Here is a 22,835-nt window from a genome sequence, read left to right on the forward strand (position 1 = left end):
CTAGTACAACAGAGGATAGTGAATGCAGCGTCCTGGGATGTATGTGGAAGGTCTTCTGTGGACTCAGCCGAGCTTTCAGGAAAGGAATCCTGTAGGGATAACCTGCAGTCCTTATATACTGGGTCTTCCTTACTTAGGAAGTAAAAGGCATTTTCCTGTTGTTTTTTTTAAAAAGGGAGATAGCAAGCTGTCGAAAGCCAGTACAATCAAGGTAAACAATGCTGGGCTAGATGACCCAATAAGGCCAGTTGGATGCTTCAGTGATTTGTGCTAGCCAGGTGCCTTGGTGTAGTACTAAGTCATTCTTCTGAAGAGCATACTGGGCCCTTGCAAGTTAGGTAGAACACTGGTCTAAAGCCCAAATGATTCATGTCAATCACAGATACATAGAGCTAATTCCTTTAGATCCTCCTTTATAACTTTTTTTCTCATTTTCTCTCTGTTTAAAAGAAATATTGCTGATGCGAAATATCCACCTAAAAATTCTCACTATCAGGAGAGGTATACAATAGTTGGAAGTTTTCCTAAAGCTGTTGCAACAGGGGAGTCGAATGTACCTCTTCTCTCTACAGCCGTACAATCCTGCCTTGTAAGTGGAATTTAACTTTATACCCATTCATAATATTTGGTCCTACAGAAATTTATGGGAGACTTCTGAACTGCTGGTACTGCATCAGCTTTAGGTGTCACTGTTCTATCCATTGTATCCTTTTTGGCTGCCAAGACATGCTATCTGAAATCACAGGAGGGAAGCACTAAGTTCACTAGGCCTTGTTAGTTTCATAACTAAATTCTGGGCTGCTGTGAAAGAATTTTTGGCACCAACAGGAATTTTCAAGCTACCCATTGACTCCTTGTGGTTTACTTCACCCCAGTAACAACTCATCCTTTAGGAAGTTGAGGAACAGGGAGCTTTACTATTAGCACAGTATTAAAGGAGCAGCTGCGGAATCACTCTGGATTCTATTATGCTTTCAAATAGCAATTAGGCTCTACTTGTTGTTTTACTATCATCCTTCAGCCACATCACACTTAGGAAACAACACTGGTACACCCTGAAGGCATTGGAGAATTTTACCAACACCAGTGGCTTCCCAGAACAGCTCTTTTCTACCCAGGGGAAGAAATAATTGTTAAATCTCTGCTATCCCTTACTGTTGTAGTGCCACCTATTGGTAATAATCTGTATGACAATTACTGGTAACTCAGTGAACACATTCATAGTATCATAAGAGTTGGAGGGAGTCTTGTAGGCCATCTAGGCCAATCCCTGCTCAGCACTGGAAATCCAGAGCTACAGCATCCATAAGATGATTGCCCAGCCTTTGCCTGAAGACTTCCAATGAGGGAGAGCCCATCAACCTCAGCAACTGATTTCACTGTCATTAAAAGAGCTTTTCTAACATTCAGCTGCAATAAGCCCTCCCTTGCTTATTAGATCTAGTCCTGTCCTCTGGGATTGCAGGGAACAAAAGTATTTTCCCTCTTCTGTGTAATGGACGTTTGGGTATTTGAAGAGTGCTATCATTAAACATGCCAGTTCTTTCAATCCTTCCTCATGAGACTGGCTTTCTACCCCACTAGCCATTTTTGGTGTCTTCTTCTGAACCTGTTCCAATTTGCCTATGCAGCACCCAGAACTGTAGACAGTACTTTAGATGAGGTCTGACTAGGGCATAATAAAATTGTTATTGACTGATGTGATGCCAACAAGAAAGAGCAATGTTATCTGCAGATACCAGGTATCTCGTGAACTCTGCTTGAGGATATCTTGTCTTAGTGCAGTGTTTCCCAACCTTTTTTGGGCAAAGGCACACTTGTTTGATGAAAAAAATCTCGAGGCACACCACCATTACAGCCCCATGACGTCAGCGCGCAGCGTCGCGCCGGGAGGGACGCACGAAAGTGTAAGTTTCAATTTTTTTCCCTCCCCTCCTGTGTAAAGGGGAATGCACTCTGCTAAGTAAAGGCACTTGCCACAGCAGTGTCAACGTCACAGCACCCACCGGCACCCAAGAGAGAAGGGGTCTCAGCAGCCCTTTTGCCAGGAAGAGGAGCAAGAACGAGAGGAGGAGGAGGAAGAGAGTCCCCCCAAAAAAAACATTCTCCTTTTGATCTTCCTTATTTGCAATTCCTCATTGCAAAACAGCGGTTGATATACAGCTGATTTTTTTGTTATTACAGTCCCCACCCCCTCACCTAGAAAAACACCACCTGTCAATTTTATTATTATTATTATTATTATTATTATTATTATTATTATTATTATTATTATTATTATTATTATTATTATTATTCCCCGCCACTCTGGGAGGCTGAAGCCCTTTAAGGCTTCCTTCTGTCCACTCTCTGTGAATTACCTGCCCGGAGCGGGTTTCTGGGGGGGGGGCGCTGCTGCCGGTGTCCTCCCCGTCGAGTCTCGCCTTGCCCGGCGCGTGGCGGCCGCCCTTTCCCACACTCTGCCAGCTGTGCTGCCAAGCCCCGCGGCTCGGCCTGTCAGCGTTACCGGGCTCGGTGGGCGGTAATTCCCGAAGAAAGCCGGCGGCGCTTGAAGAGCTGGCAAGCCCCCATTTGCATGTCTGTTTTCCGCAGCCCTTGGAGAGGATTAAGTTCCCTCCTTCCTGCCGGGGAACCTCCAAGCTTTGGGGGTGGGGGGGGAGGCAGCAAAGCGAGGCAGGAAGGAGAGCGCGGCTTGGCTGGGTGAGCTTTGGCAGGGGCAGGGAATGAGAGCTGCGAGGCGGGCGCTGCGGACGGAAGCGCTGCCCGCCGAGCTCGCAGGCAGCCAGGCAGGCAGACGGCGAGAGCCCCGCGCTGGGCGGCCTCTCCTCGCCGCCGCCGCCCCACGGAGGTAGGCTGGTGTGCCGTGGGAGGGAGGCGGGCGAGTTGGGCGTCGAGCACACGCGGGGTGGCGAGCGAGCTCCCTCCCACATCCCATCGCCGCTCGCTTCGGCCGGCCTACTGGGCTGTCGCAGGCGGAAGGCCTGCGCATGCGCGAGGTTTTCGCGCCTTCCTCCAGTAGGCCGGCCGAAGCGAGCGGCGATGGGATGTGGGAGGGAGCTCGCTCGCCGCCCCGCGTGTGCTCGCCGCCGCCGCCCCGCCTCTCGCCGCCCGCCTCGCCCGCCTCCCTCCCACGGAACACAAGGCAACGTTCCGCGGCACACTAGTGTGCCGCGGAACACCGGTTGGGAAACACTGTCTTAGTGGATCAGAAGGGAGCAAAAACAAATAAAAATGCAACATGCCAGAGCCACTACAGGTGTTCAAAAGCTTTATTTAATAGAGAACTCTTGATTACCTTTCTTTGATCAAGCTCATTGATGGGTACACCTGCCTGGCAGATATACTCATCACAAACAGTCCAGTGCAAACAACAATCTTCGTTGGTGCAGTTTCAGATTTGGCAGACCGCTTGATGTTTCAGTAACAGCAATATATATTTCAGCCAAATCAATCCATGTAACTGGTGAAAATGAAGCATTCCTGCTGAAATAATGCCTGTCGCAGTTGTCACTGAAAGGACTGGTATCGCATAGACGCAAGAAAAGGTGGGGACCATGGGCTCCATAGAAAAGATAACCAGGTACTCTAGTCCATAAAAATGTAGCATTTTTACATAATACATTATGGCAAACTATATGTTTAAGTAAATGATGCTGCACAGGACATCTAAGGTACATAACCACTGGAAGATGAAAACAATGGGACTTCAGGTAGTCACATTCTTTCATAGGTTTCAAAGAGCTTTAGTCATGATTAACTTTATCTAGGTCAGGGCCAGTGTCTTATCTCCTTGCAACCATGGTGCTTTTTCCAATCCCATTAAACAAGGGGCCCAGCTTTGCCCATTTTCTCGTTCTTTGCTAAGGCAGTTATTCTCTCTTCTTCCCAGCCAGCAAAACAAAGACTCCTTTCCTTGATTTAGTCCCACAGCTGGTGGGAACCTTTGTGTGCACTTTGGCTGAAGCCACTTTAACATGCTGCAAGCGAATCAAATCTGGAAGTCAGCTGTTAGCTAATGATAAAAAAGCAATTGGGTTTTATCCTTGCCTTGGAACTGCAAGAGATTACCAGTAAGTACCATCAGCCCATCTAGAAGCTTTTCTGAGTGCCTCAACATTCCAGTGTAGAAAGCATTTCCACACAGAGATTGTATGTAGATCAACACAAGTGTTGATCACACATGTTACACTTGTGCAGAACTTGTCATGTATCGGCAAACTGCCAAGTCTGAAAAAAGAAAAGCGCTTATCTGTATTTCAGTGCTCTGCTTCCATGTTCCTGTTTGCAGGATCGTCTATGTTAAATACTGTGACTCATGAGACATCAAATGCTGAGAGTTTTGGTCTAAGAGCTACAAAAGAAGATAGCCATGCAGATACTATTCTAACCTCTGTGCTTGGATCAGTGGGAAACCTTTGGACATCAGAGCTCCCTTTTGCTTACCTAGCCATAAAATGAAGCTACTATTCATCTACCATAACGCAAGAGTGAATGGAAATTCTGTACACCGAGAAGGGAAAGGACTGAGCAGGTTTCTTCTCCACCTTGGGAGGGCATAAATACATTTGCCGGGCTGTAAGCTTCCCTCTATCAGGAATAGTTTCAGGTAATAATGTGGTCTTGTGGTATACCATTCCAGGTATAGGATAAAAGATTATGAGAACCTATACCACTAGGCCAGAAGTTCAAGGAGAAATTCCTAAGCTTACATAGTATTGTGCTTTTGTCCGTGAAGCTTTCTCATGAACAGTGCACGCGTCAACCTGAAAGGAGGAACCCAGAAGTCATCAGTGTAAAGAAGAGAACAGAGACTCGGTTATACCCAATTCTTGAAAGCCTTTCTCAAGTTCAGTATACCATATGCCCATGAAACTTTTGCCTGCCTCACATCTTTCCACCAGGGAAGAGGAGGAGGAGAATCCATCACTGTGCTGCCCCTCTTCTTCCTGGTTCTCAGTGTTTGCCTGTTATTTTCTAGGCAGCAGTTGCTCTCAAAATGGCTGCTGTTATAGCAGCTGACCAAAGAAAAGGCCACAGTGACTACTGAGAGCCAGAGTGGGGATAGAAGGGAGGACACAGTAGCAATTTCTTCCTTTCCCCCTACTTTCACACAAACACAAGGCAAGCAAAGTTAAACAAGCCTGCAGTGCAGTCCAGAGTAGCAGGGGACTAAGCCACATTGAACTGAGTTGTGCAGACATGGAATGACAGGACTTCTAAGAGTAAAAAAAAAAAACACAGGAGAGAAGGTGGGGTAGTGAAGGAGTTGCAGCCCTCAGAATATTATAACAGTGGAAGGAAATGGCAAGTATCTCCTAATGTTTGTCTAGATCTAAGACAGGTTGTACAAAATGCTCTACATGTCAACCACCGTCTCTTCACATCAAATTGTCTCTGGAAAACGCCAATGGCTAATTGATCCACATCTGAGCCACTTCACTATTTCAGGAAGTGAAGTTACTTAGCCAGTCTAACACATATAGTTGATCAGGTTTGGTTTTTAAACTCATTATGTAAATCCCCCTGAGAGCTTTAGCTACAAGGCTATGAACAGATAAAGCAGCAGTAATAATAATTTACACTTACATGCTAACATGTACTTTGAATCCTGCTGGGGAGAAAACCTGCTAGACGGGTGGTCTGGTGTTCCTGAGCATTAAAAAATGAGAAGTGTTAGGCCCTCTGTCCTCCCATGCCACTTTCTGGTTGTAGAGTCTCCATACAAGGCAGCTTTGTTTTTAAAGCATGTAATATGTTTAGATCCTGCCTAGCTCAAATTACCTTGTCATTTCTAATACAGCTTAGAGCACTGCACAGTCAGGACAGATTTTTTTAGACAGAAACTCAGGCCTTTACAACTGTGTTAGAGAGAGATCAGTCTTTCCCTTATTCAGAGTGCTAAAAGGTTCAATCTGATACCCAAACCAGGACATCTGAACCCCAAACAGTTTACCAAGAGATAGTATATTAAAACAGCCAAGGTGTGTGTGTGTATGCAAGAAGGATTTCAGCAGCTACCTGAATCAAGAACGACCTAAGCAATACTTGGTGTTCTTACACAGGGAGGCACCAGCAGAGTGCAACTGGGCTACTTACTCAGCACTGGCCATATTTCCAGAGGTATTTTGACAGAGAAGGGAAAATGCTACATGGACACTCTGGCACCAAAAGGAAGCTGGTTCAACAGGATGGGCATCTCCAGGATTTTAACAGGGAAAAGTCAGAAATTACATAAAATACCATATGATGCTATAGGCAAGTAAAAAGAGATTCTTCAGTCCCACTGCCTTGTAAGACCACCTGACTCCTTACTGACAATGCAGGAATTCTTCAGAGATCCCACAAGCTGTCTGTTTCAGGATGGCTTTCAAGGTTGGATTCTTTTGCGATAGAGGTAGGCATTGCTCACTTGGTTCATGATAACCAGGCTGGTGAGGATAGGACACAGCATGGACAGATACCAGGAGACTCCAGTTACAGATATGGTAAACCACAAGGAACACATACCCAGCATCAAACTGGCACAGCCAAGAATGTAACCGATCAGCCCTGATGTGGCGTGGTAAAGCTTGAGTTTGCTCAGTGTCCAGTTCTTCATCAGCTTGGGGTAGAGCAGAGCAAGGCCCCCCATGCACTGCATGGTAGCATACAGCACAGTCAGCAAGCCAGTCAAACCGTGCCAGGTGACAAAGTGGTCTTTCCCCTTGCGGTACTTGTTATAGCTGATGATGGCCAAGCCCAACACTGCACAGGTGAGTGAGAGCAACTGTAAAGCCCAATGGAAGCGGACCTTGGCCTTCCGGGAGAAGGACTGGAGGAGGGAGCTCTCTGGAGAGAAAGTCAGAAGGGCTTCTGTCATCAGGAAAGAAAACTGGAGAGGCAAAAGAAGACAACATCACTATGGTTTGTTACATTACATTTAGCCAATGGTAAAATTGCACTCATTCCCAGCTTAACAAGAACAAAAGCTTCCTTGCTTTCCCCCAGCATTTAACTTTGTGTAATAACTTGGGAATTCCTGCCAAATACTGGAGAAGAAATAGTTCTGTCATGGAAAGGCTTATCTCTTTTCTAAAGAAGGTGGTAATAATAATAATAATAATAATAATAATAATAATAATAATAATACCCGCCCATCTGGCTGGTACAAATTTTATAGTGATCCTCATCAGCAAAGGAGAAGATAAAAGCTTTGTGAGCTGCACACAGAAAAGGAAGGGATAATTATCTCATATTTTAATCCTATCTACCAGTAGGGAATTCTGGATTCGAGTCCCACAACAGGCAGGAGCAACTGCATCACCTCTGCCTTTTCCAATTCCTTAGCACAGAATTTCCATCTTACTCCACAATAAACTGCCTCCAGCCTTTTCTCAGACTATTCAGTCCACTAAACTAAGCCCGAAATAGATAAGGTAAGGTTATAATTAGTTATTTAGGAAGATGGTTGTAAAGAATGCCTGTGGCTGGCTTACCGCAAGAGACATTAAGAAAGGATGCCAGGAGAACAAGCCTGGAAAGAAACAAAAGCAAGGTGAGTCCCTGTAGACAATCAGTTAGCATACAGCTGAAAATGTGCTACCTGCTCTGGAAATAGGATACATCCATTTAAATCCTAGAATTAATCCAATTGTGTGGAAATGCTAAGTGTACTAGAATCATTGTTGCTGGAGAGAAGCCATCACACATTTTTATATACTTCAATTTGGATCCCTTTGTCATTCCTTCTCACGTGAGGTTCAGGGTAGAGCAAAACTTTCCCCAAAACAGACATAACAAAATGACTTCAAAATCAAAAGCGCTGAAAGAAATGCAATACAGCACTCCAAACACATTGTGGAATTGCATATGAATTCTGGAAAGGTTGCCATTTACTTTGTAGCAGGAAAAAGATAAGCACTGTGGTACCTTAAAGATGGAACAGATTTACAGTGCTATAAAATTTGTGGTCACGAAACCTTATGCTACACTAAATTGTGGGTTGTAGGTGCAACAGGGATCAGTGTTTTTAGAATCTGGCACAACACAGATTATATCCCTCTTTTAAAAAAATCAAATATTTGGAGCAATGTGGTGTGTTGTTCTGATCTGCAGCCCAAAGGAGGGCCAGTGGGAGTGGTTTGGTGCAGAGATACCAAAAGAGAAAATCAAAGACACCAGAATGGCCAGTTCTAGTGCTTTATTAAAGAAAGGTATAAACTTACAACACAGCCTGCAAAGCCCCACTGCCATTACAAGACATGGGGGGAACACCACAGCAGGAAGCAATCATGACTTGTCCACAAAGTGCTAGTAAGTTAAGCATTACTTATACAAAAGACGGCATACTTTTGTTTGACCAGAACTTCTCATCAATCCATGTGAGGACATAGCTGGAAACTATCTAAGGCAGGCTTCCTCAAACTCGGCCCTCCAGATGTTTTGAGACTACAATTCCCATCATCCCTGACCACTGGTCCTGCTAGCTAGGGATCATGGGAGTTGTAGGCCAAAAACAGCTGGAGGGCCGAGTTTGAGGAAGCCTGATCTAAGGCTTACAGATAGTTCCCCTCTGTGGGCCAAGAACCCAGTATCCCAGGCTCCACAGATAAGCATAGCATCAAAGCAATCCAATTAGTCTGTAACAAAGCAAGTGCATATATAGGTGAGCTCATTGTTGCAACAACTACCAATTAGTTTCCGGGTCATCTTGACTACCAAGATGGCGTTCGCAGTCTCACCTTTGGTTCAATACCTGTGCTTTGCTGAGACTGCAAATGGGAATGCAGTGCCCTATGCCAAAATACCTAAGGCATCACTGAAAATGGGCCTAGTGATCTTGTCTAAAGCTTTTGTTATGTTAAAGGATCATATTTCACTAGAAGACTCATTTAACAGAGAGAGGCTCAAAGTTTATTCTCATAAAACATCTAGGAGTGCAAAGTTAGTAACAGGAGATGTTGCAAAGGATTGGTTTACTGTGACAGAGCTCATGTGTTGCATTTTGTAATGGAAAAACAGAAATGCTACACTATTCGTCAGTAAAGTGCACTGGTCAAACTCTCTCCAGGCAATAATCAAAGACTGTAGTCACAGACATGTAAACGTCATGTGGATGGTCTTCCTAATTCACATAAGGTTTGGAAAAACACCATGAAGGGGATGAACATTAAAATGTGCATCAGGAGCATGCACAGGTTTCTTGCAGGACTGAGACACCATCCTATGTGTTATGTCAGGCAGAAGCTATTCCTATCAGTTTAGGCCCTGTAAAACAATTATATTTAAGAGCAGAAGCACCCTAGAGAGCTTAGATGATTCAGAAGCCTATCATGTTGGCTATATGCAGAGTGAGGCCTAAACCACCTGAAATCAGTTCTACAAAGTGCTGGACTATAAGTCTTACTTTCAAATGACTAACATCCTTTACTCACACTCAAGACAGAATTTTGATTGAGTGTATATCTGCCCACGTCTTAATTTTTAATCAAACCTATGCACAGGTATTGGAGCACATTTAACAATGCACCTATCATTGCATCCTACTTACTTGATCCAGGTCTAGCCACCACAGCTACGAAGATGGTAAATCCAAGTGAGGCAAGGTGCGCAGTAGCACCAAAGACAGCTCTGAGAGAGTGGTATATTCGCGATTCTGTTTCAACAGTCAGAGCCATGTCTTCTCCAGCACAGTTGACAGGATCTTGACCTTCCACCCTTCACCAGTTACCAGCTTCCTTTTTCTGTATGCAGCATGTATCAGCTTCCCCAGCACATGAGGGGGAAACTATAGAATGTTATTGTGCTGATGGGGAAAACATACTTCTCATACTTCTGCTAGTTATCTGAGAAAAAGACAGGCAAAGCTATTAACACCAAAAAATCTGTCATAAGATGGCACAAGGCCCAGCAATAACTTTCACTGGTGAATCTTAAGGGCAGACTAAAGAAAAATCCTGGCTTGCAAAAGAAGACTTTGTTCCCCACCATCTGCTTAATTTATTAGCAATAGCAATGGGCTATTTCAGGAAGTCAGCTGAACTCTCCCCTTCATCATGCCCATTCTTTTTTCTCCCTCCCTCATTGTAACTGCAATACCTGTGACAGTGTGGTGGTACTAAAGGGAAACATTTGCCCATGCCACATTCTGCCTGGCATGTGCACAAAATGTGATGTCTTAGCACATCTTCTCGTCAGAATTAGTGCAGTAGAAGAAAGTCTCCCACTCCCATGGTTGCAGCAGGGCAGACGCCTTTCACCAGGGAGAAACTAGGACACACTGGCAAACTACAAAGCCAGTATAAAGCACTACAAGAGTTACACCACTCTTATTACTGGTTTGCTAAGAAAGCCTGTTGAGTCACAGACATGTTTCATTTTATGACAGCAAGTATTGATGCTGCAGCTCCATGGAGTAATGCTATTGAAACGTGGAGGCATTTGGCAGGCTCAACCACATTTTTCTTTATGTTCCTCATGGAATTCCCAAATTAAGATTAGAGCTCTTGAACAAATCTTCAACCACCAGCACCAACTGAAACACCTAACAGATTCTCCCTGGTTCATGCAAAGCTTCATACGTAAACTATAGTCCTATTCTGCTTCCTGGATTATCATTGATCAATCCAATTTATTATTGATTAAACACACCAGAAACCTGTGGCGGAATGGGGGGGTTTCCAGATATTTTTTTAATGTGGCAATACAAGAGAACTGCAAACATCTTATGTACACATGGGTTGCACTGCTTTCTCTACATGAATTTTGTCCCAGATGAAGCAACCCTGAGTGGAGAGCTGAAGCAAGGTCCAAGCCCTGGTAATCTCTCCTTTGCACCCTCTACAGATCCACCTTCTTACTGGAATGACATCATAGGGTTAACCAGGGTTAACATATTGGGGGGGGGTTGCCCCAGTAGTGTCTCCAGAGTGGCACCATTGAGGCTCCCAGCCTGTGTGTGCAAATGCATGTGGATGGCTGCCAAGCTGGGTCTTTGAGCCGGGTGAAATAAAGCCTCGTTTCACCCCTGGATTAACAAAGAAATGAGATTGACACCGAAATTAAACTCAAAGGGACCACAGGCAAATGAGAGATGCATTCACTTCTTTTCAAACAGAGAATTATATTGTCAGTCAGAGTGAACATTCCCTTTTAAAAGAGTAAAAGAGAGAGAGAGAGAGCTCATTCAGTAGTTTCCAAAGTAGTATGAATAAGTGTTCAAACCCAGGAAGCCATAAACAGTGAAATTACCACCTCTATGCTTGATCTTATAACCGGATGGCATTTGTGCTTATCCAATTTAGTGTATTTTATTTAAGCAGTAATTAAACCACAGCCCACTTCAGGAGGAAAATACAGTATATTCACTCTCACCAGCATCCCTTTCTTTTAAACCTGCTGCCACAGATCAGCTGTTGTGTCAGGACACTGATCCTGTTGTCTTAAGTATGAAAATGTGGTAGAGTCGCCATTGCTCATTCATCTCCCCTCAGCAACCTGTTATTGCAGAGTCTGATCCGGATCTCTTTCTGTGCACTATGAATGGCAGAGCGAGATTTAGCGTGCTTCATGATTCTTCCCCACCCTATTCATTTGCGGAGGGAGGATACCCAGTCTGCCAAATTACAGGGGTGGGGGGAACACCCACAGACCCTTCAGACCCCCGTTTAATATACGGTATATTGTATAGCATATATGCTTATATACATATTTATATATTCGATAGTCATTGGGAGGACCCAATATTCCCTAATCCAAAAGCACATTCTCCTCGGATAAGGCACCCGCCCCTCCTCCTAACTCTTCAGAAAGCGAGATTTTGAGGAGCAGGAGGTTTCTGGGTTTCAGGTGCCGATTTGCCAAGATCGAAGATGCGGGTCACACAAAGGCATCCCCAGCAAGGCTTCAAGTCACAGGAACAGCCCCACCCACGACAGCTGTGCAAAAGGGGGCAGATCTCGACCCACGCCGCCGCCCACCTTGGGTTCGCATACACACCGAGTTCCTTAGTCCGAACACACACACACCCGTATCCAACAGTAGATCCCGGGGAGCGCGGATTTCACCTACCTGCTCGCGGATGATCCGCATCGCAAGGGAGCAGGAACTCCGATAAAAGCAGAGGAAGCAAGCGCCACCTGCTGATTGGGCAAGGCCGAGACTGGCCTTCTAAGGCCCGCCTACCCTGACTGTCATCCTCCGCATCTGAGAGGCTGAGGCTCGCTGTCCATCACGGGCGAAGTTCTGTCAAATGAAGCCTTCAACCTGATAAGACACGTGACCACCTGGGCAAGTTCTCCTCGACGGCTCCTTTGTTTGGAATTGCCATTCGTTTTATCGGGAGTCAGAGAAATCTATGTGCGCGCATCTCCGGGACAGCAGTCTCGCCACTAGGCCAGATAAAACAGTGATGGCATGCGCATGCGCCATAATGTTAGTCTATCTCTCGCGCGCGCGCTCCTGTGCGCCCAGATGTTTTGCGCCTGCGTAGAAAAGCCAAGCGTTCTCCCCGACTCCGACCATACGCGGGACTATAGTGTGCGCATGCGTGCTCTTGCTGCTCTCCTCTCTCGGTCGCCGGTGAGTGCGCCTTTCCTTCAGTGCTGTTCTTCGTGCCCTTGGGGAGGAGGGAGGGGCGCTTGCAGGCTGTTTCGCCCGTTTGTGCTGAGTTCCCTGGGGAAATGTGTGTGCGAGTGTAGCTCTTACTTGTCTGCCCACTTAGCAATGAACCTGGAGTTTCCTACACAGGAACAATTTTTCCCCAGTGTCTTTTGCCAGCCGGAAGTGTAACAATTTAGAATGAAAACTGAGCTAAGGAGAGTGAGGGGTTCAGAGCTCAGCGGAAGCCCTCCTGAACTGAGGGGAGAGGGAAAGGAGAGCTTAGCTGCAGCAGGAAATCACACTGCTTGTCAATGTTCCTTTTTATGTGGAAAAGCTTGCATAACTTAAACTCATGAATAAAAGACCTCAGAGACTTATAAGAGCTATATGATGGGATGTTGTACGTAACTGAGGGAGGCATGGTTAACAGCTACAAGAAGTCATGCCCTTCCTGTCATCTTTCTGGATTTGTGGAGTTCCCTCCCTATTACAAATAACAATTATTAAAATTATGAGGTATTTACTTGGGAGTATCATCAGTTGTGTATACTTGATCTCTTGCAGTTACCGCTATGGAAGTCAGCAGCAGAATTGAGTGTATCTTTTTCAGTGAATTCCACCCAACACTTGGGCCTAAGATAACATATCAGGTTAGTGGTACCAGACATCATGGTATAAAGAAACTGGTCAGTACATAATTGTGGGACATTTAGAAAGCTGCCTTATGCTATCTTGGATTATTTGTCCATTGAGCCCAGTACTGTCTACTCTGAGTGGCAGCTATTCTCTGGGGTCTCTCTCTGCAGCATAGCACTTCCTTGACAGTGGAAAACTGATTTATAAAAATATGTTTAGATGGGTTTCAAAGGAGTCCATAGATCTCATCTTGCGACTACTGATCTGCAGATTTAATTTCTGACCCTGCAGGTACCAGAGGATTTCATTTCCCGAGAGCTCTTTGATACAGTTCAGGTCTATATCATCACCAAACCAGAACTGCAAAACAAGCTCATCACTGTGTAAGTAGAAAAAATCCACATGAGTCTTGTAGACCACCCTTCCCCTTTAATCATGCCCATCTGTGGCAAAGTAGCACAAAAATATTATGTTCAATAACATTAAAATACATTCCCTCTCTTTCCAACAGTACAGCTATGGGGAAAAAGCTAATTGGTTGTCCCGTTTGCATTGAGCATAAGAAGTACAGCCGGAATGCCTTGCTCTTCAACCTTGGCTTCGTTTGTGATGCTAGAGCTAAGACTTGTGCACTGGAGCCTATAGTGAAGAAACTGGCAGGTTATCTTACCACTCTAGAGGTTAGACATGACACAAATATGCCATTCCACAAGAGGATGTACAGATCACATGTTTTAGCAACATGAAAGCTTGATTTAAAGTCTCCTCTGCTTTGTTTTATTGTTGTGTTTTCTTTCTTTGTTCTGCTGAATTGCACCTGCTGAATTCTGAAACTGACCACCCAAACGTGCAACCAGTGCTACTGTGATAGATGTGTGTGACTGTCACAGATACCTGTTGGATAGTACCTGTGACATCACTGATGACCTGGCAGAGCACTCTCCCTGTTCTTCCTTAGGGTACTGTGCAGCTGCTTTTGAAGAGTTTATATATCATCTTCAAGGTTTGTAAAGTGTGAATATTTACCTACTTTACCATTTCTGAGAAGAAATGGTGCAATTATCTAGTTCTTTGCAACAGTTTTCTGCCATGTTGATGTTCTTTTCTATTTATTTTTTTTAATCAATGATATATACTTTCTCCCTTCCCACCAGTCTCAAAAGCACACACCTCCTGTTTATTTGCCTATTTGCTTCAAGATGCATATAGCCTTTTCTCTTGTTTCAGTGTTGCTGCTTTAGCAGCAGGAATATCTTCCTATCCATTTGTACCACTTTGTTAAGTTTATACCAATATCATACAACTGCTGCAGGATTGTTACCGATCCTGCAGTTGCACTAATGGCGAAGTTTCTCCCATTACTGTATAAAAAGGTGTGTGTGGGTCTGTTTGTTTACACACACATATATACATGCACATTCCCCATGAAAGATTTTAATTTAGTATGGGATACTTTCAGCACACCTCTGCTTCTCATGGTATATTCAAAGTTGCATTTTGGTTGGGGCTAATCATTGACTTTGTTCTTTCTAGCTTGAGAGTGGCTTCATTTCCACTGATGAGAGCAAACAGAAGTTGATACCCATCATGACCATCCTACTTGAGGAACTAAATGCCACTGGCAAATGCACTCTTCCAATAGGTAACTGTCAACCAAAAAGTAGCAGCAAATGCTCCTTTTCAAATTGCATGTTAAGCTGCAAGCTTGCAAGTGATTCTTGAAGGAAATGCAGGGAAAGATGGAAGTGTGGCATTTTCAGAGCAGGAGAGCACTTAGTGTTGTGTTGTTCTCTCTTTTTTCCTCCAGTTATTGAAAGATAGAAATAGTCCAGTTGCTGTAGAATGTGGTGTATTTCAGGAAAGGGTGGTATATGAATATTAAATCCTACATTGATGCCCTTGAGTTTAGTTTTTGTTATCTTGAAGAGAATGGCACAAATGTCCATTGAAAGTTGGACTTTCACGCAAGTTCTTCCTGTCATAGATGAATTATTTCTGATGTTCAGACGCCTTTATTTTCCTGTCAGCTGTTGTCTGGCTCTCATGACCAAGAGTGCAAAAAAAGAGAAGTTGTTGGTTGTCATTGTTCAATTAATCTGGATTAGCCCATTGTGCTAATTTCATCAGGCTCCCGCTTCCTGTTTCAGGCATGCAATCCTGTCTGCTTCTAGGGACCCTTTTGTTCCCACCATCTGATGACTCTGCAATTGGGAACCAAGCAACAAACTCAAGTTCAGACTTCAAAAGAGTTAGCTAAGATGTTTTGGTTTACATTTCTTAATCATTTATTTCATTAAATTTATATTCTGCCATCATCCCAAAAGAGCCCGGAGTGGCTCAGGAACATTGTTCTTATTTGTATGCTCTTGGGATGGAACCACCCCAGTTGTGCTATATTTAAAAAGTCACATCATCAAAGTACAGTGCAGAGATCCATGTGTTCCAATTGCAGCTGTCCTATCAACCAGTATTAAGATTCAGCTGCCAATTCAATGAACTTGTGTACATAGATTGGGGCGTGGAACCATTTTGTCCTTTGCTTCAGGCAGCAAAACATCTTCAGAAGTCTCTAGCTCTCTGTCCATTTTTGCTCCTTCATACAGATGAATCAAACACCATTCACCTGAAAGTGATTGAGCAACGCCCAGATCCTCCCATTGTGCAGGAATATGACGTTCCTGTCTTCACCCAAGATAAGGATGACTTCTTCAATTCCCAGTGGGATCTCACCACTCAGCAGGTTGGTACCCACAATTGTCTTGTTTAATACAGTAGTGTGATGGTAGCAAAGGCATCTTCACAGTCCCCACCCCCACCCCAGCTAATTAACCTTGCCTGGCCATAGAATTTTGTGGGAGAGGCTGGCCATTAAAGTCAATCGGCAAATTATCACAAGAAATATGTGATTTTTAGGCAGCCTGATCCTGTGCAAGTCTTCTGAGAAGAAATGTGTTTCTGTAAGGTGTGCCTGTTTTTCTTTCCCTTTAACTTGTTACTCTTACTTACTTATTCATTTTTCTCAATGAGCACTGAATGGTACACATGAGAAGGTTATTCCCCAGAATTTAACAATGAGAGGAGCCTCCAATATCAAACTTTGTAGAATCTGAAACACTAGTCACAGATGACTTCAAATACTGCTGAAATGAACTTGTATAGTTGGGTTTGTGTTACTGCTACTTTAATAATTGCTTCCTTTTGTCATGTTGCCTGGAGGGTGGACAGGAACGCACTTCTCTCGTATAGTACACCTTAGGAAAAAGTCCTCTAAGGGGACGCGAGTGGCGTTGTGGTCTAAACCACTGAGCCTCTTGGGCTTGCCAATCAGAAGGTCGGCAGTTCAAATCCCTGCGACGGGGTGAGCTCCCATTGCTCGGTCCCTGCTCCTGCCAACCTAGCAGTTCGAAAGCACACCAAAAAGTGCAAGTAGATAAATACGTACCGCTCCGGCAGTAAGGTAAACGGCGTTTCCGTGCGCTGCTCTGGTTTTGGTGTCCCGTGGCGCCGGAAGCGGCTTAGTCATGCTGGACACATGACCCAGAAAAACTGTCTGTGGACAAACGCCAGCTCCCTTGGCCTGTAAAGCTAGATGAGCTCCGTAACCCCAGATTCATCTGTGACTGGACTTAACTGTCGAGGTCCTTTATCTTTACCTTTGGTCAGTTTAAAGCAGCATTACCCCATGGTTGATGTGCAGGGGATGAATGAAGACCTAGGGGTCAAAAAGAAGTTTGAGGTATAGTGGGGAGGGGAATAATTAAGAACTCTTAAGATTCAGAAGTAAAGGACATGGGCATGTACAGAGTGCACCTCCCTTGCCAGTGAGGAATCTCTGTATTTAATCAGAGATTTGTTTTTGTTTTTTTATTCCTAGTAGTGGTGACTTATGATTAATAAATGTTGATTATGTATTGCTATTTCACGTACATTCCTAAGAATTTGGGTTGAGGTCAGTGACAACTTTATAAGCTCATCATGGTGTCAATAAAGTTTGGGAAATGCTGGTTTATAAAGGAAAAGGGGTAATGAGATGCAGGCAAACATTCTTAAATACTTAATGTTCACACATGTTTAATATTGTTACCTTACTGCTTTCCCTGGTTCTGACCTGGATACTGAAAGTGAAGATTTTTTGAGTTCAGATGTCACTTGAGCCTTCTACATTCATGTCAATTCTGAGATGATCCAGCCTTGTCTTCCTAGTTGTGTGAAAAGTGTGCTTGTGCATGTACATCCCTGCTTAGCCTTGCATTATATGCATTTGCTCTCTTCAAAGATCTTGCCATACATTGATGGTTTTCGGCATGTTCAGAAAATCTCAGCTGAGGCAGACGTGGAGCTCAATTTGGTTCGAATTGCTGTCCAGAACCTCTTGTAAGTACCAGGTGCCAAAGGGAAAACAAGGCATTAGCTTGATTGCAAACCAGTTGGGATTTTTAGATTCAGTAGATTTCAACCCTGTTGTTTTCCTGTCCTCCACTTCTTTTAGCTCTCTCTTTGCTCTACCACCTTTTACTTTGTCTGCAATTCAAGCACAATCATCCAAAGCAAAAAGTCAAACAAACAAAGCCTGGATTCAGAGCTAAACTAGACACTAAATGTTTTACTCCGAACTTGAAAAGTGTGTGTGTGTAGGCATGAAGTGTAAAATGTGGAAATTTGAAGAATCCTGTGCCTGGTGTCAATTAACTTTAAATAATGAACTGATGTCCTTTAGGGTGCAGCATTTAGAGTCACACATATTTTGGAGTCTCACAAATATTTTTCACACATGCAAGTCACTACTTGTGACTGCACTGTGCAAACTTGTGCCTTTCCCGCTCTTGTCTGTGATGGGGGCGTGTCTTTCATGTAAAGAAGCATAGTGAATACCAGCCAAGCAGAAATCCCAGTGCCTGTCTTAGAAAGTAAGTGTTATTTTTAGGGTTACAGAAATTTTGCAGGATGCACTTAACACTATGTTAGCTAAAGCTAGCACATTTCCTGCATGTTAAGTGTCTATCCTGTCCTAATGTCTTCAGTATTACTATAGGATCTGTATGGAAATTATATCAAGTATATTATTTGCACTACTGTATACTTTTGCACTCTTTTGGTGCATGAAGTTTTAGCATGGGTTTATTTCTAATGGCTGTCATGTTTTTCAGATACTATGGAGTAGTGACTCTAGTTTCCATACTTCAGGTGAGTTTAATGGGTAAGTGGCTCAACATGATTGAGCTGATTTTAAGCAATGGGATGTCTAGTTCATAAATGCACATACAGTAGAACCTCTACTTACAACCGCCTCCACTCACAGACATTCCAAGTTGCAACCACAGCAAACCCGGAAGTAACCGGCGAGTTTGCTGCTGTCCACGCATGTGCAGGAGCGGTGATTGCCATTCGTGCATGTGCAGAAGTGGGCAATCGCCGCCCGCGCCTGCGCACAACGGCGCCTCTCCCAGCGACCCATTTCACCATAAGGACAGGCCTTCGGAACGGATTGTGGTCGTGAGTAGAGGTTCCACTGTATAGCCTATTCTGCATTAGAAAGTTTCCCTTGTTTGCTATATGCAATTTTCCTAAGTAATCTTAATTTTCACATCCTTCAGCCCAGGCATGTTCATTATTTGACACTGTGTACTACTGATGGGATGGGTTTGTCAAGCAATCGTTATGAATTCCAATGGGAACCGAAATGATTTAAGTACTGAGATTTCTCACTTTCTTCCTCAGTACTCAAATGTATATTGTACCACACCTAAAGTCCAGGATCTGGTGGATGACAAATGTCTTCAAGATGAATGCCTCTCTTATGTCACAAAACCAGGTATGAAAGATGCATAAGGATTGCTGTAGTCTGGAGTTATCAGTCACAATCTTGTAGTTATCCTCATCCAGCAGCATCCCAGCTCTTTCTTCTGTTAATATACTTCTGGCACTTTAGCATAAAGAAACACTTATTTGTACAACGAGGCCCCTTCCTGAGATGTTCTGCTATATAGATCTATTTAATTGTTAACACTGGCAGTTCAATAGACTACATTTGGCAGCATTTATAAATTTGCATCCGTCCTGGCTGGGTATTTTGTGGGTTATTTGTAGCCCCTGTAGTTATTTGGCTTCACTTAGTACATTTCATATTTTCTGTTATGCTGTTTGTCATATATTGGTATATATTGATCATGAGTGTCCTCCAGTTGCAAATGATATTTGAAATACATTTAGCTGGGTGTATTTAATTAGGATATACTTAAGTGTGATCACCAGATGTTTCAATACATTTTCTTGTATAATTTTTGGATAGGTCACAAGCGAGCCAGTTTGAGAGACATTTTCCAGCTCTACTGTGGGCTGAGCCCTGGCACAACTGTACGAGACCTCATTTGCCGCTACACCCTACAGCTCCAGAGAGTGGATGAAAGGTTGGAGGGTGGCTTGTTTTATATTATTTTCACACATGGGAATGACTCTTCAAGTCATACTACCTTGCTGTACCCTCCTTAGCTACTGTTTTCAGATGGCTAAAAGAGGAGACCATGATTTGGCTAAAATTGGAAAGAATCAGAGGGTAGGGCTCATGAAATACCTTAATCACCCTCACCTTTTCCACTATAATCAGAACACTGCTTACTCTGCCAATTACAAAAATACAAAAAGTAATGCTCACTATAGCAAGTAACAGAATGAGCCACTTACTCATTCTCGGAGACTTTTCTAGATCTCCTGCAGAGATCATAGGGATTGTTCTTGAAAAGAACAAATATAATTTTTGCCATCCTAACAGCAAAATTTTACATTCTTTAAATAGGGCTTAATACGTTTTCAGATATAAATATTGCATCTGCTCTGTTACTTTAATGCCTAAATCGCAAACAGGTTTGTTTGCCTATTAGACGCAAATCCATGAGTACTGTTAAGAGTTTAAACTGTAACATCTGCATATTTTTTTTCTTCATTTCTGAAATATATCCCTTTAATATTTTTGTTAATTCTAATTTTGACCACAAGTAACTCCATTGTGAAAGAGCTGAGAGAGAGAGCACTCCTGTTTAGTCCTCAGAGAATTCATGTTTTGGACATCATGCCATTTACACAAACTTTGACTATATAAAGAACTTTAATTTATCTAATAAATCTATGTCCTTTCCTTGAATGTTTTAGTTCTCTCTTTCAGGAAGCTCGTCCAGTTTGGCTTGATGAAGGGCCTTATTCGACGGCTCCAGAAGTATCCTGTGAAAGTAGCCCGGGATGAAAGAAGTCATCCAGCCAGACTGTACACAGGTTGTCATAGCTATGATGAAATCTGCTGTAAAACAGGTAAGGAATTATCCGTCTATATTTATCCACCCAGCAGTGAAACTGCACATAGTTTACAGTCTACCAAGCAGCAAATCGGATAAAAAAACAACATAACATAGCAATGAAACAGGCAGTAGTAAAAGTGACTAAAGCACCCAAGTGATAAAACTTGCACTGCAAAAGCCTGTTGAAATGCATGGCTTCACAACATGACTAGAACTATTTATTTAGTATTTATATAGCCCTGAGAGGTTGTCAGTGCAGCTTAAAAGGGGTTCTCAGAATAAAATCAAACTCAAATCTGGTACAGGAACAAAAATTATTCAGCATGCACCTGGGACAAGGATTATTCGGGCTCTCCTTGTTCTTCCCTGTGGTCAGACAAATGAGGGGTAGAACAACTGGAACAATGTCGCTTAGCATGCCTCCAATTCAGATTTGGCACCACCATGAAAAGAGCATGGTGCACCAAAGAGTGTACCAAAAGAATGAATTAGGGATACCCACAGTATATATGTATACACATATGAAATAGTAATGCCCCTAAATCTTGCCCAGTTACTATTCCTCATCAGGCTGCCATAGCTGTGTTGTAAATGAACTGGACTCTTAAGAGCCTCCCGCAGGCTATTACCAACAGGCTTGACTCCAAAATTCTTTTAGATTTTTGTTTTGGAGTAGGATCTGTCAGTGGCAGCTGAAAAAATTGTGACTGATAGGGGGTCCCATACCTTCAAAAGGACTTTCATATATCTGTCACCATGGAGTCCTATTAGTAGTACTTTATATCTTCATTCACCAGTATTTTGTGTTTCCTCCTTAGGGATGAGCTATCGGGAGCTGGATGAAAGGCTGGAGAATGACCCCAATATAATTGTTTGCTGGAAATGAGTCTCCAAAAAGGGGGGCGATTATTCATCATGTCCTGTTTACTACTGTGCTGCCTGGGACTGCTCATGATTTCTTCAGAAATCATTAAAAGCAACATAGCTCAAATTGTGTGGCATGATGCAACATTGGTGCCTGGAACGAGTGAGCTGGATGGACTTGGATTTCTTTGGATTGTTTAGTGAAGATACACATTTTAGCGAATATCATATTTGTCTGGGCAAAACACACAGATGTATATCAAGAAATTTCGGGAGTTCCATTTTTGTTTAAAAAATAATTAAACCAAGTTTTGCAATGCTATGAAGTTGAGCAGTGGGGCAGGTGACTGCTTAAACCTGTTCCCAGCTACCCATGGCGTTATGGATGTGTGTTTACAAGGCTGAAATGCTGGTTGTTATTAATCTGGCAGTATTATCCTGTAGTAGCAAGAAATCGCATAATTCCTTTCCTTGTGTAAAGTATTGAAGGAAAAAGTTCTGTAACAGACTTGTACAAATAAAACAGAAAGATAATTATAATTGCATTACCCTTGTTCCTGTCCCAATTGCTTTGAGTCCTTCCTGTGTATTACTGGTAATGAGGAGGAACAATGGGCAACTTATAAAGCTAATGTGGAACCAAATCATGTTTCTGTGCAATTAAGAATTTAAGTGTAGAAGCAGTAGATAGGGGACACAAATATTTGACACTTGCAATGAAATAGAAATGGTTTGGTTACTTGGGTGTCTCCAATTTAATATTTAATTACCCTTCTTATTAAATCATTTGCCACTTGTGTATCCCAAACCTCTGGGTTTATTAGATGACATGTATTTTGATATTGGAGCAGTGTATTCCTTTTACTGAATTCTCTTAACCCAACCGCCATGCCTCTAAGATGGTTGTGGGTAATGATTGATGAAGGCATTCTGTTAACCATCTCCCATGTTTACCTTCCCTGATATTTAAGAAAGGAAAAAAGGTTATGGATCTAAGTTATACTTTAAATAGAGCCTTACTTTCAGTCTTGGTGCTGCTATTACTACCACTCACCTGCTTTCTAGAAGTCCATGTGATGGATTAGGTTTAGCCTTCCCTCCCCAACTTAGGTGTGAGTGGAGAAGGGCAGATTCAGTTCTGGCAAAGATTTATAATGATCACACATCAAGCGCCATGGCCAAGTGGGGATGTGAATGTGGTCTCCTTAGGCTAGGACCAACACTGTCCAGTGTATAGTTTCCTCTAACCGGAGTAGGGAAGGGAACATACAGCCCTCCAAATGTTATTGGACTCCTAACTCCCACAATCCCCAACCAACATGGCCAATAGTTAGGGGAAACTTCATAAAATCATAGAATTGTGAAGTTGGAAGGCATCCCAGTGGTCATCTAGTCCAACCCCCTGCATTGCAGGAACCTCAACTAGATCAATTAAGTGTTTTAAATTTGTTGTTAGCCGCCCTGAGC

The 22,835-nt window shown here is 43.2% G+C and overlaps 2 protein-coding genes across 7 annotated transcripts; one reads left to right on the plus strand and one right to left on the minus strand.

The window, feature by feature from the left end:
- Positions 1-3,251: 3,251 nt before the first annotated feature.
- CYB561D2 (cytochrome b561 family member D2) lies at positions 3,252-12,179 on the minus strand. 4 transcript variants are annotated; one of them, XM_081178151.1, is made up of 5 exons: positions 12,049-12,179; positions 11,353-11,514; positions 9,530-9,742; positions 7,476-7,513; positions 3,252-6,871 (listed from the first exon to the last, which is right to left on the minus strand). In XM_081178151.1, exons 3-5 carry the CDS (start codon positions 9,654-9,656, stop codon positions 6,368-6,370), a joined length of 669 nt encoding a protein of 222 aa, XP_081034277.1. In that variant the 5' UTR covers positions 9,657-9,742; positions 11,353-11,514; positions 12,049-12,179; the 3' UTR covers positions 3,252-6,367. The 4 variants fall into 4 exon arrangements, with proteins under 4 accessions (XP_081034277.1, XP_081034276.1, XP_081034275.1 ...); XM_081178150.1 differs by having other exon boundaries at positions 9,530-9,824; XM_081178149.1 differs by lacking the exon at positions 11,353-11,514.
- Positions 12,180-12,256: 77 nt separating this feature from the next.
- NPRL2 (NPR2 like, GATOR1 complex subunit) lies at positions 12,257-21,904 on the plus strand. Of its 3 annotated transcripts, none has more exons than XM_081177969.1 (12): positions 12,257-12,385; positions 13,144-13,229; positions 13,507-13,598; positions 13,727-13,895; positions 14,749-14,857; positions 15,819-15,955; positions 17,492-17,589; positions 18,363-18,399; positions 18,934-19,027; positions 19,505-19,622; positions 20,375-20,517; positions 21,323-21,904. In XM_081177969.1, exons 2-12 carry the CDS (start codon positions 13,152-13,154, stop codon positions 21,388-21,390), a joined length of 1,143 nt encoding a protein of 380 aa, XP_081034095.1. In that variant the 5' UTR covers positions 12,257-12,385; positions 13,144-13,151; the 3' UTR covers positions 21,391-21,904. The 3 variants fall into 3 exon arrangements, with proteins under 3 accessions (XP_081034095.1, XP_081034094.1, XP_081034096.1); XM_081177968.1 differs by lacking the exon at positions 12,257-12,385 and adding an exon at positions 12,429-12,558; XM_081177970.1 differs by lacking the exon at positions 12,257-12,385 and adding an exon at positions 12,637-12,661.
- Positions 21,905-22,835: the final 931 nt, after the last annotated feature.

Source organism: Podarcis bocagei, assembly GCF_964188305.1.
Source record: "Podarcis bocagei genome assembly, chromosome: 2".
Lineage (NCBI taxonomy): Eukaryota > Metazoa > Chordata > Lepidosauria > Squamata > Lacertidae > Podarcis > Podarcis bocagei.

Excerpts from the sequence above, each read along its gene's own strand:
- CYB561D2 (XM_081178149.1), bottom strand. The coding sequence starts at position 9,656 with ATGGCTCTGACTGTTGAAACAGAATCGCGAATATACCACTCTCTCAGA. Across the intron at positions 7,514-9,529 it reads GGTGGCTAGACCTGGATCAA|GCTTGTTCTCCTGGCATCCT; the intron begins GTAAGTAGGATG and ends GTTTCTTTCCAG. Across the intron at positions 6,872-7,475 it reads CTTTCTTAATGTCTCTTGCG|TTTTCTTTCCTGATGACAGA; the intron begins GTAAGCCAGCCA and ends TTGCCTCTCCAG.
- NPRL2 (XM_081177969.1), top strand. The coding sequence starts at position 13,152 with ATGGAAGTCAGCAGCAGAATTGAGTGTATCTTTTTCAGTGAATTCCAC. Across the intron at positions 14,858-15,818 it reads CAAATGCACTCTTCCAATAG|ATGAATCAAACACCATTCAC; the intron begins GTAACTGTCAAC and ends TCCTTCATACAG. Across the intron at positions 18,400-18,933 it reads CTCTAGTTTCCATACTTCAG|TACTCAAATGTATATTGTAC; the intron begins GTGAGTTTAATG and ends TTTCTTCCTCAG.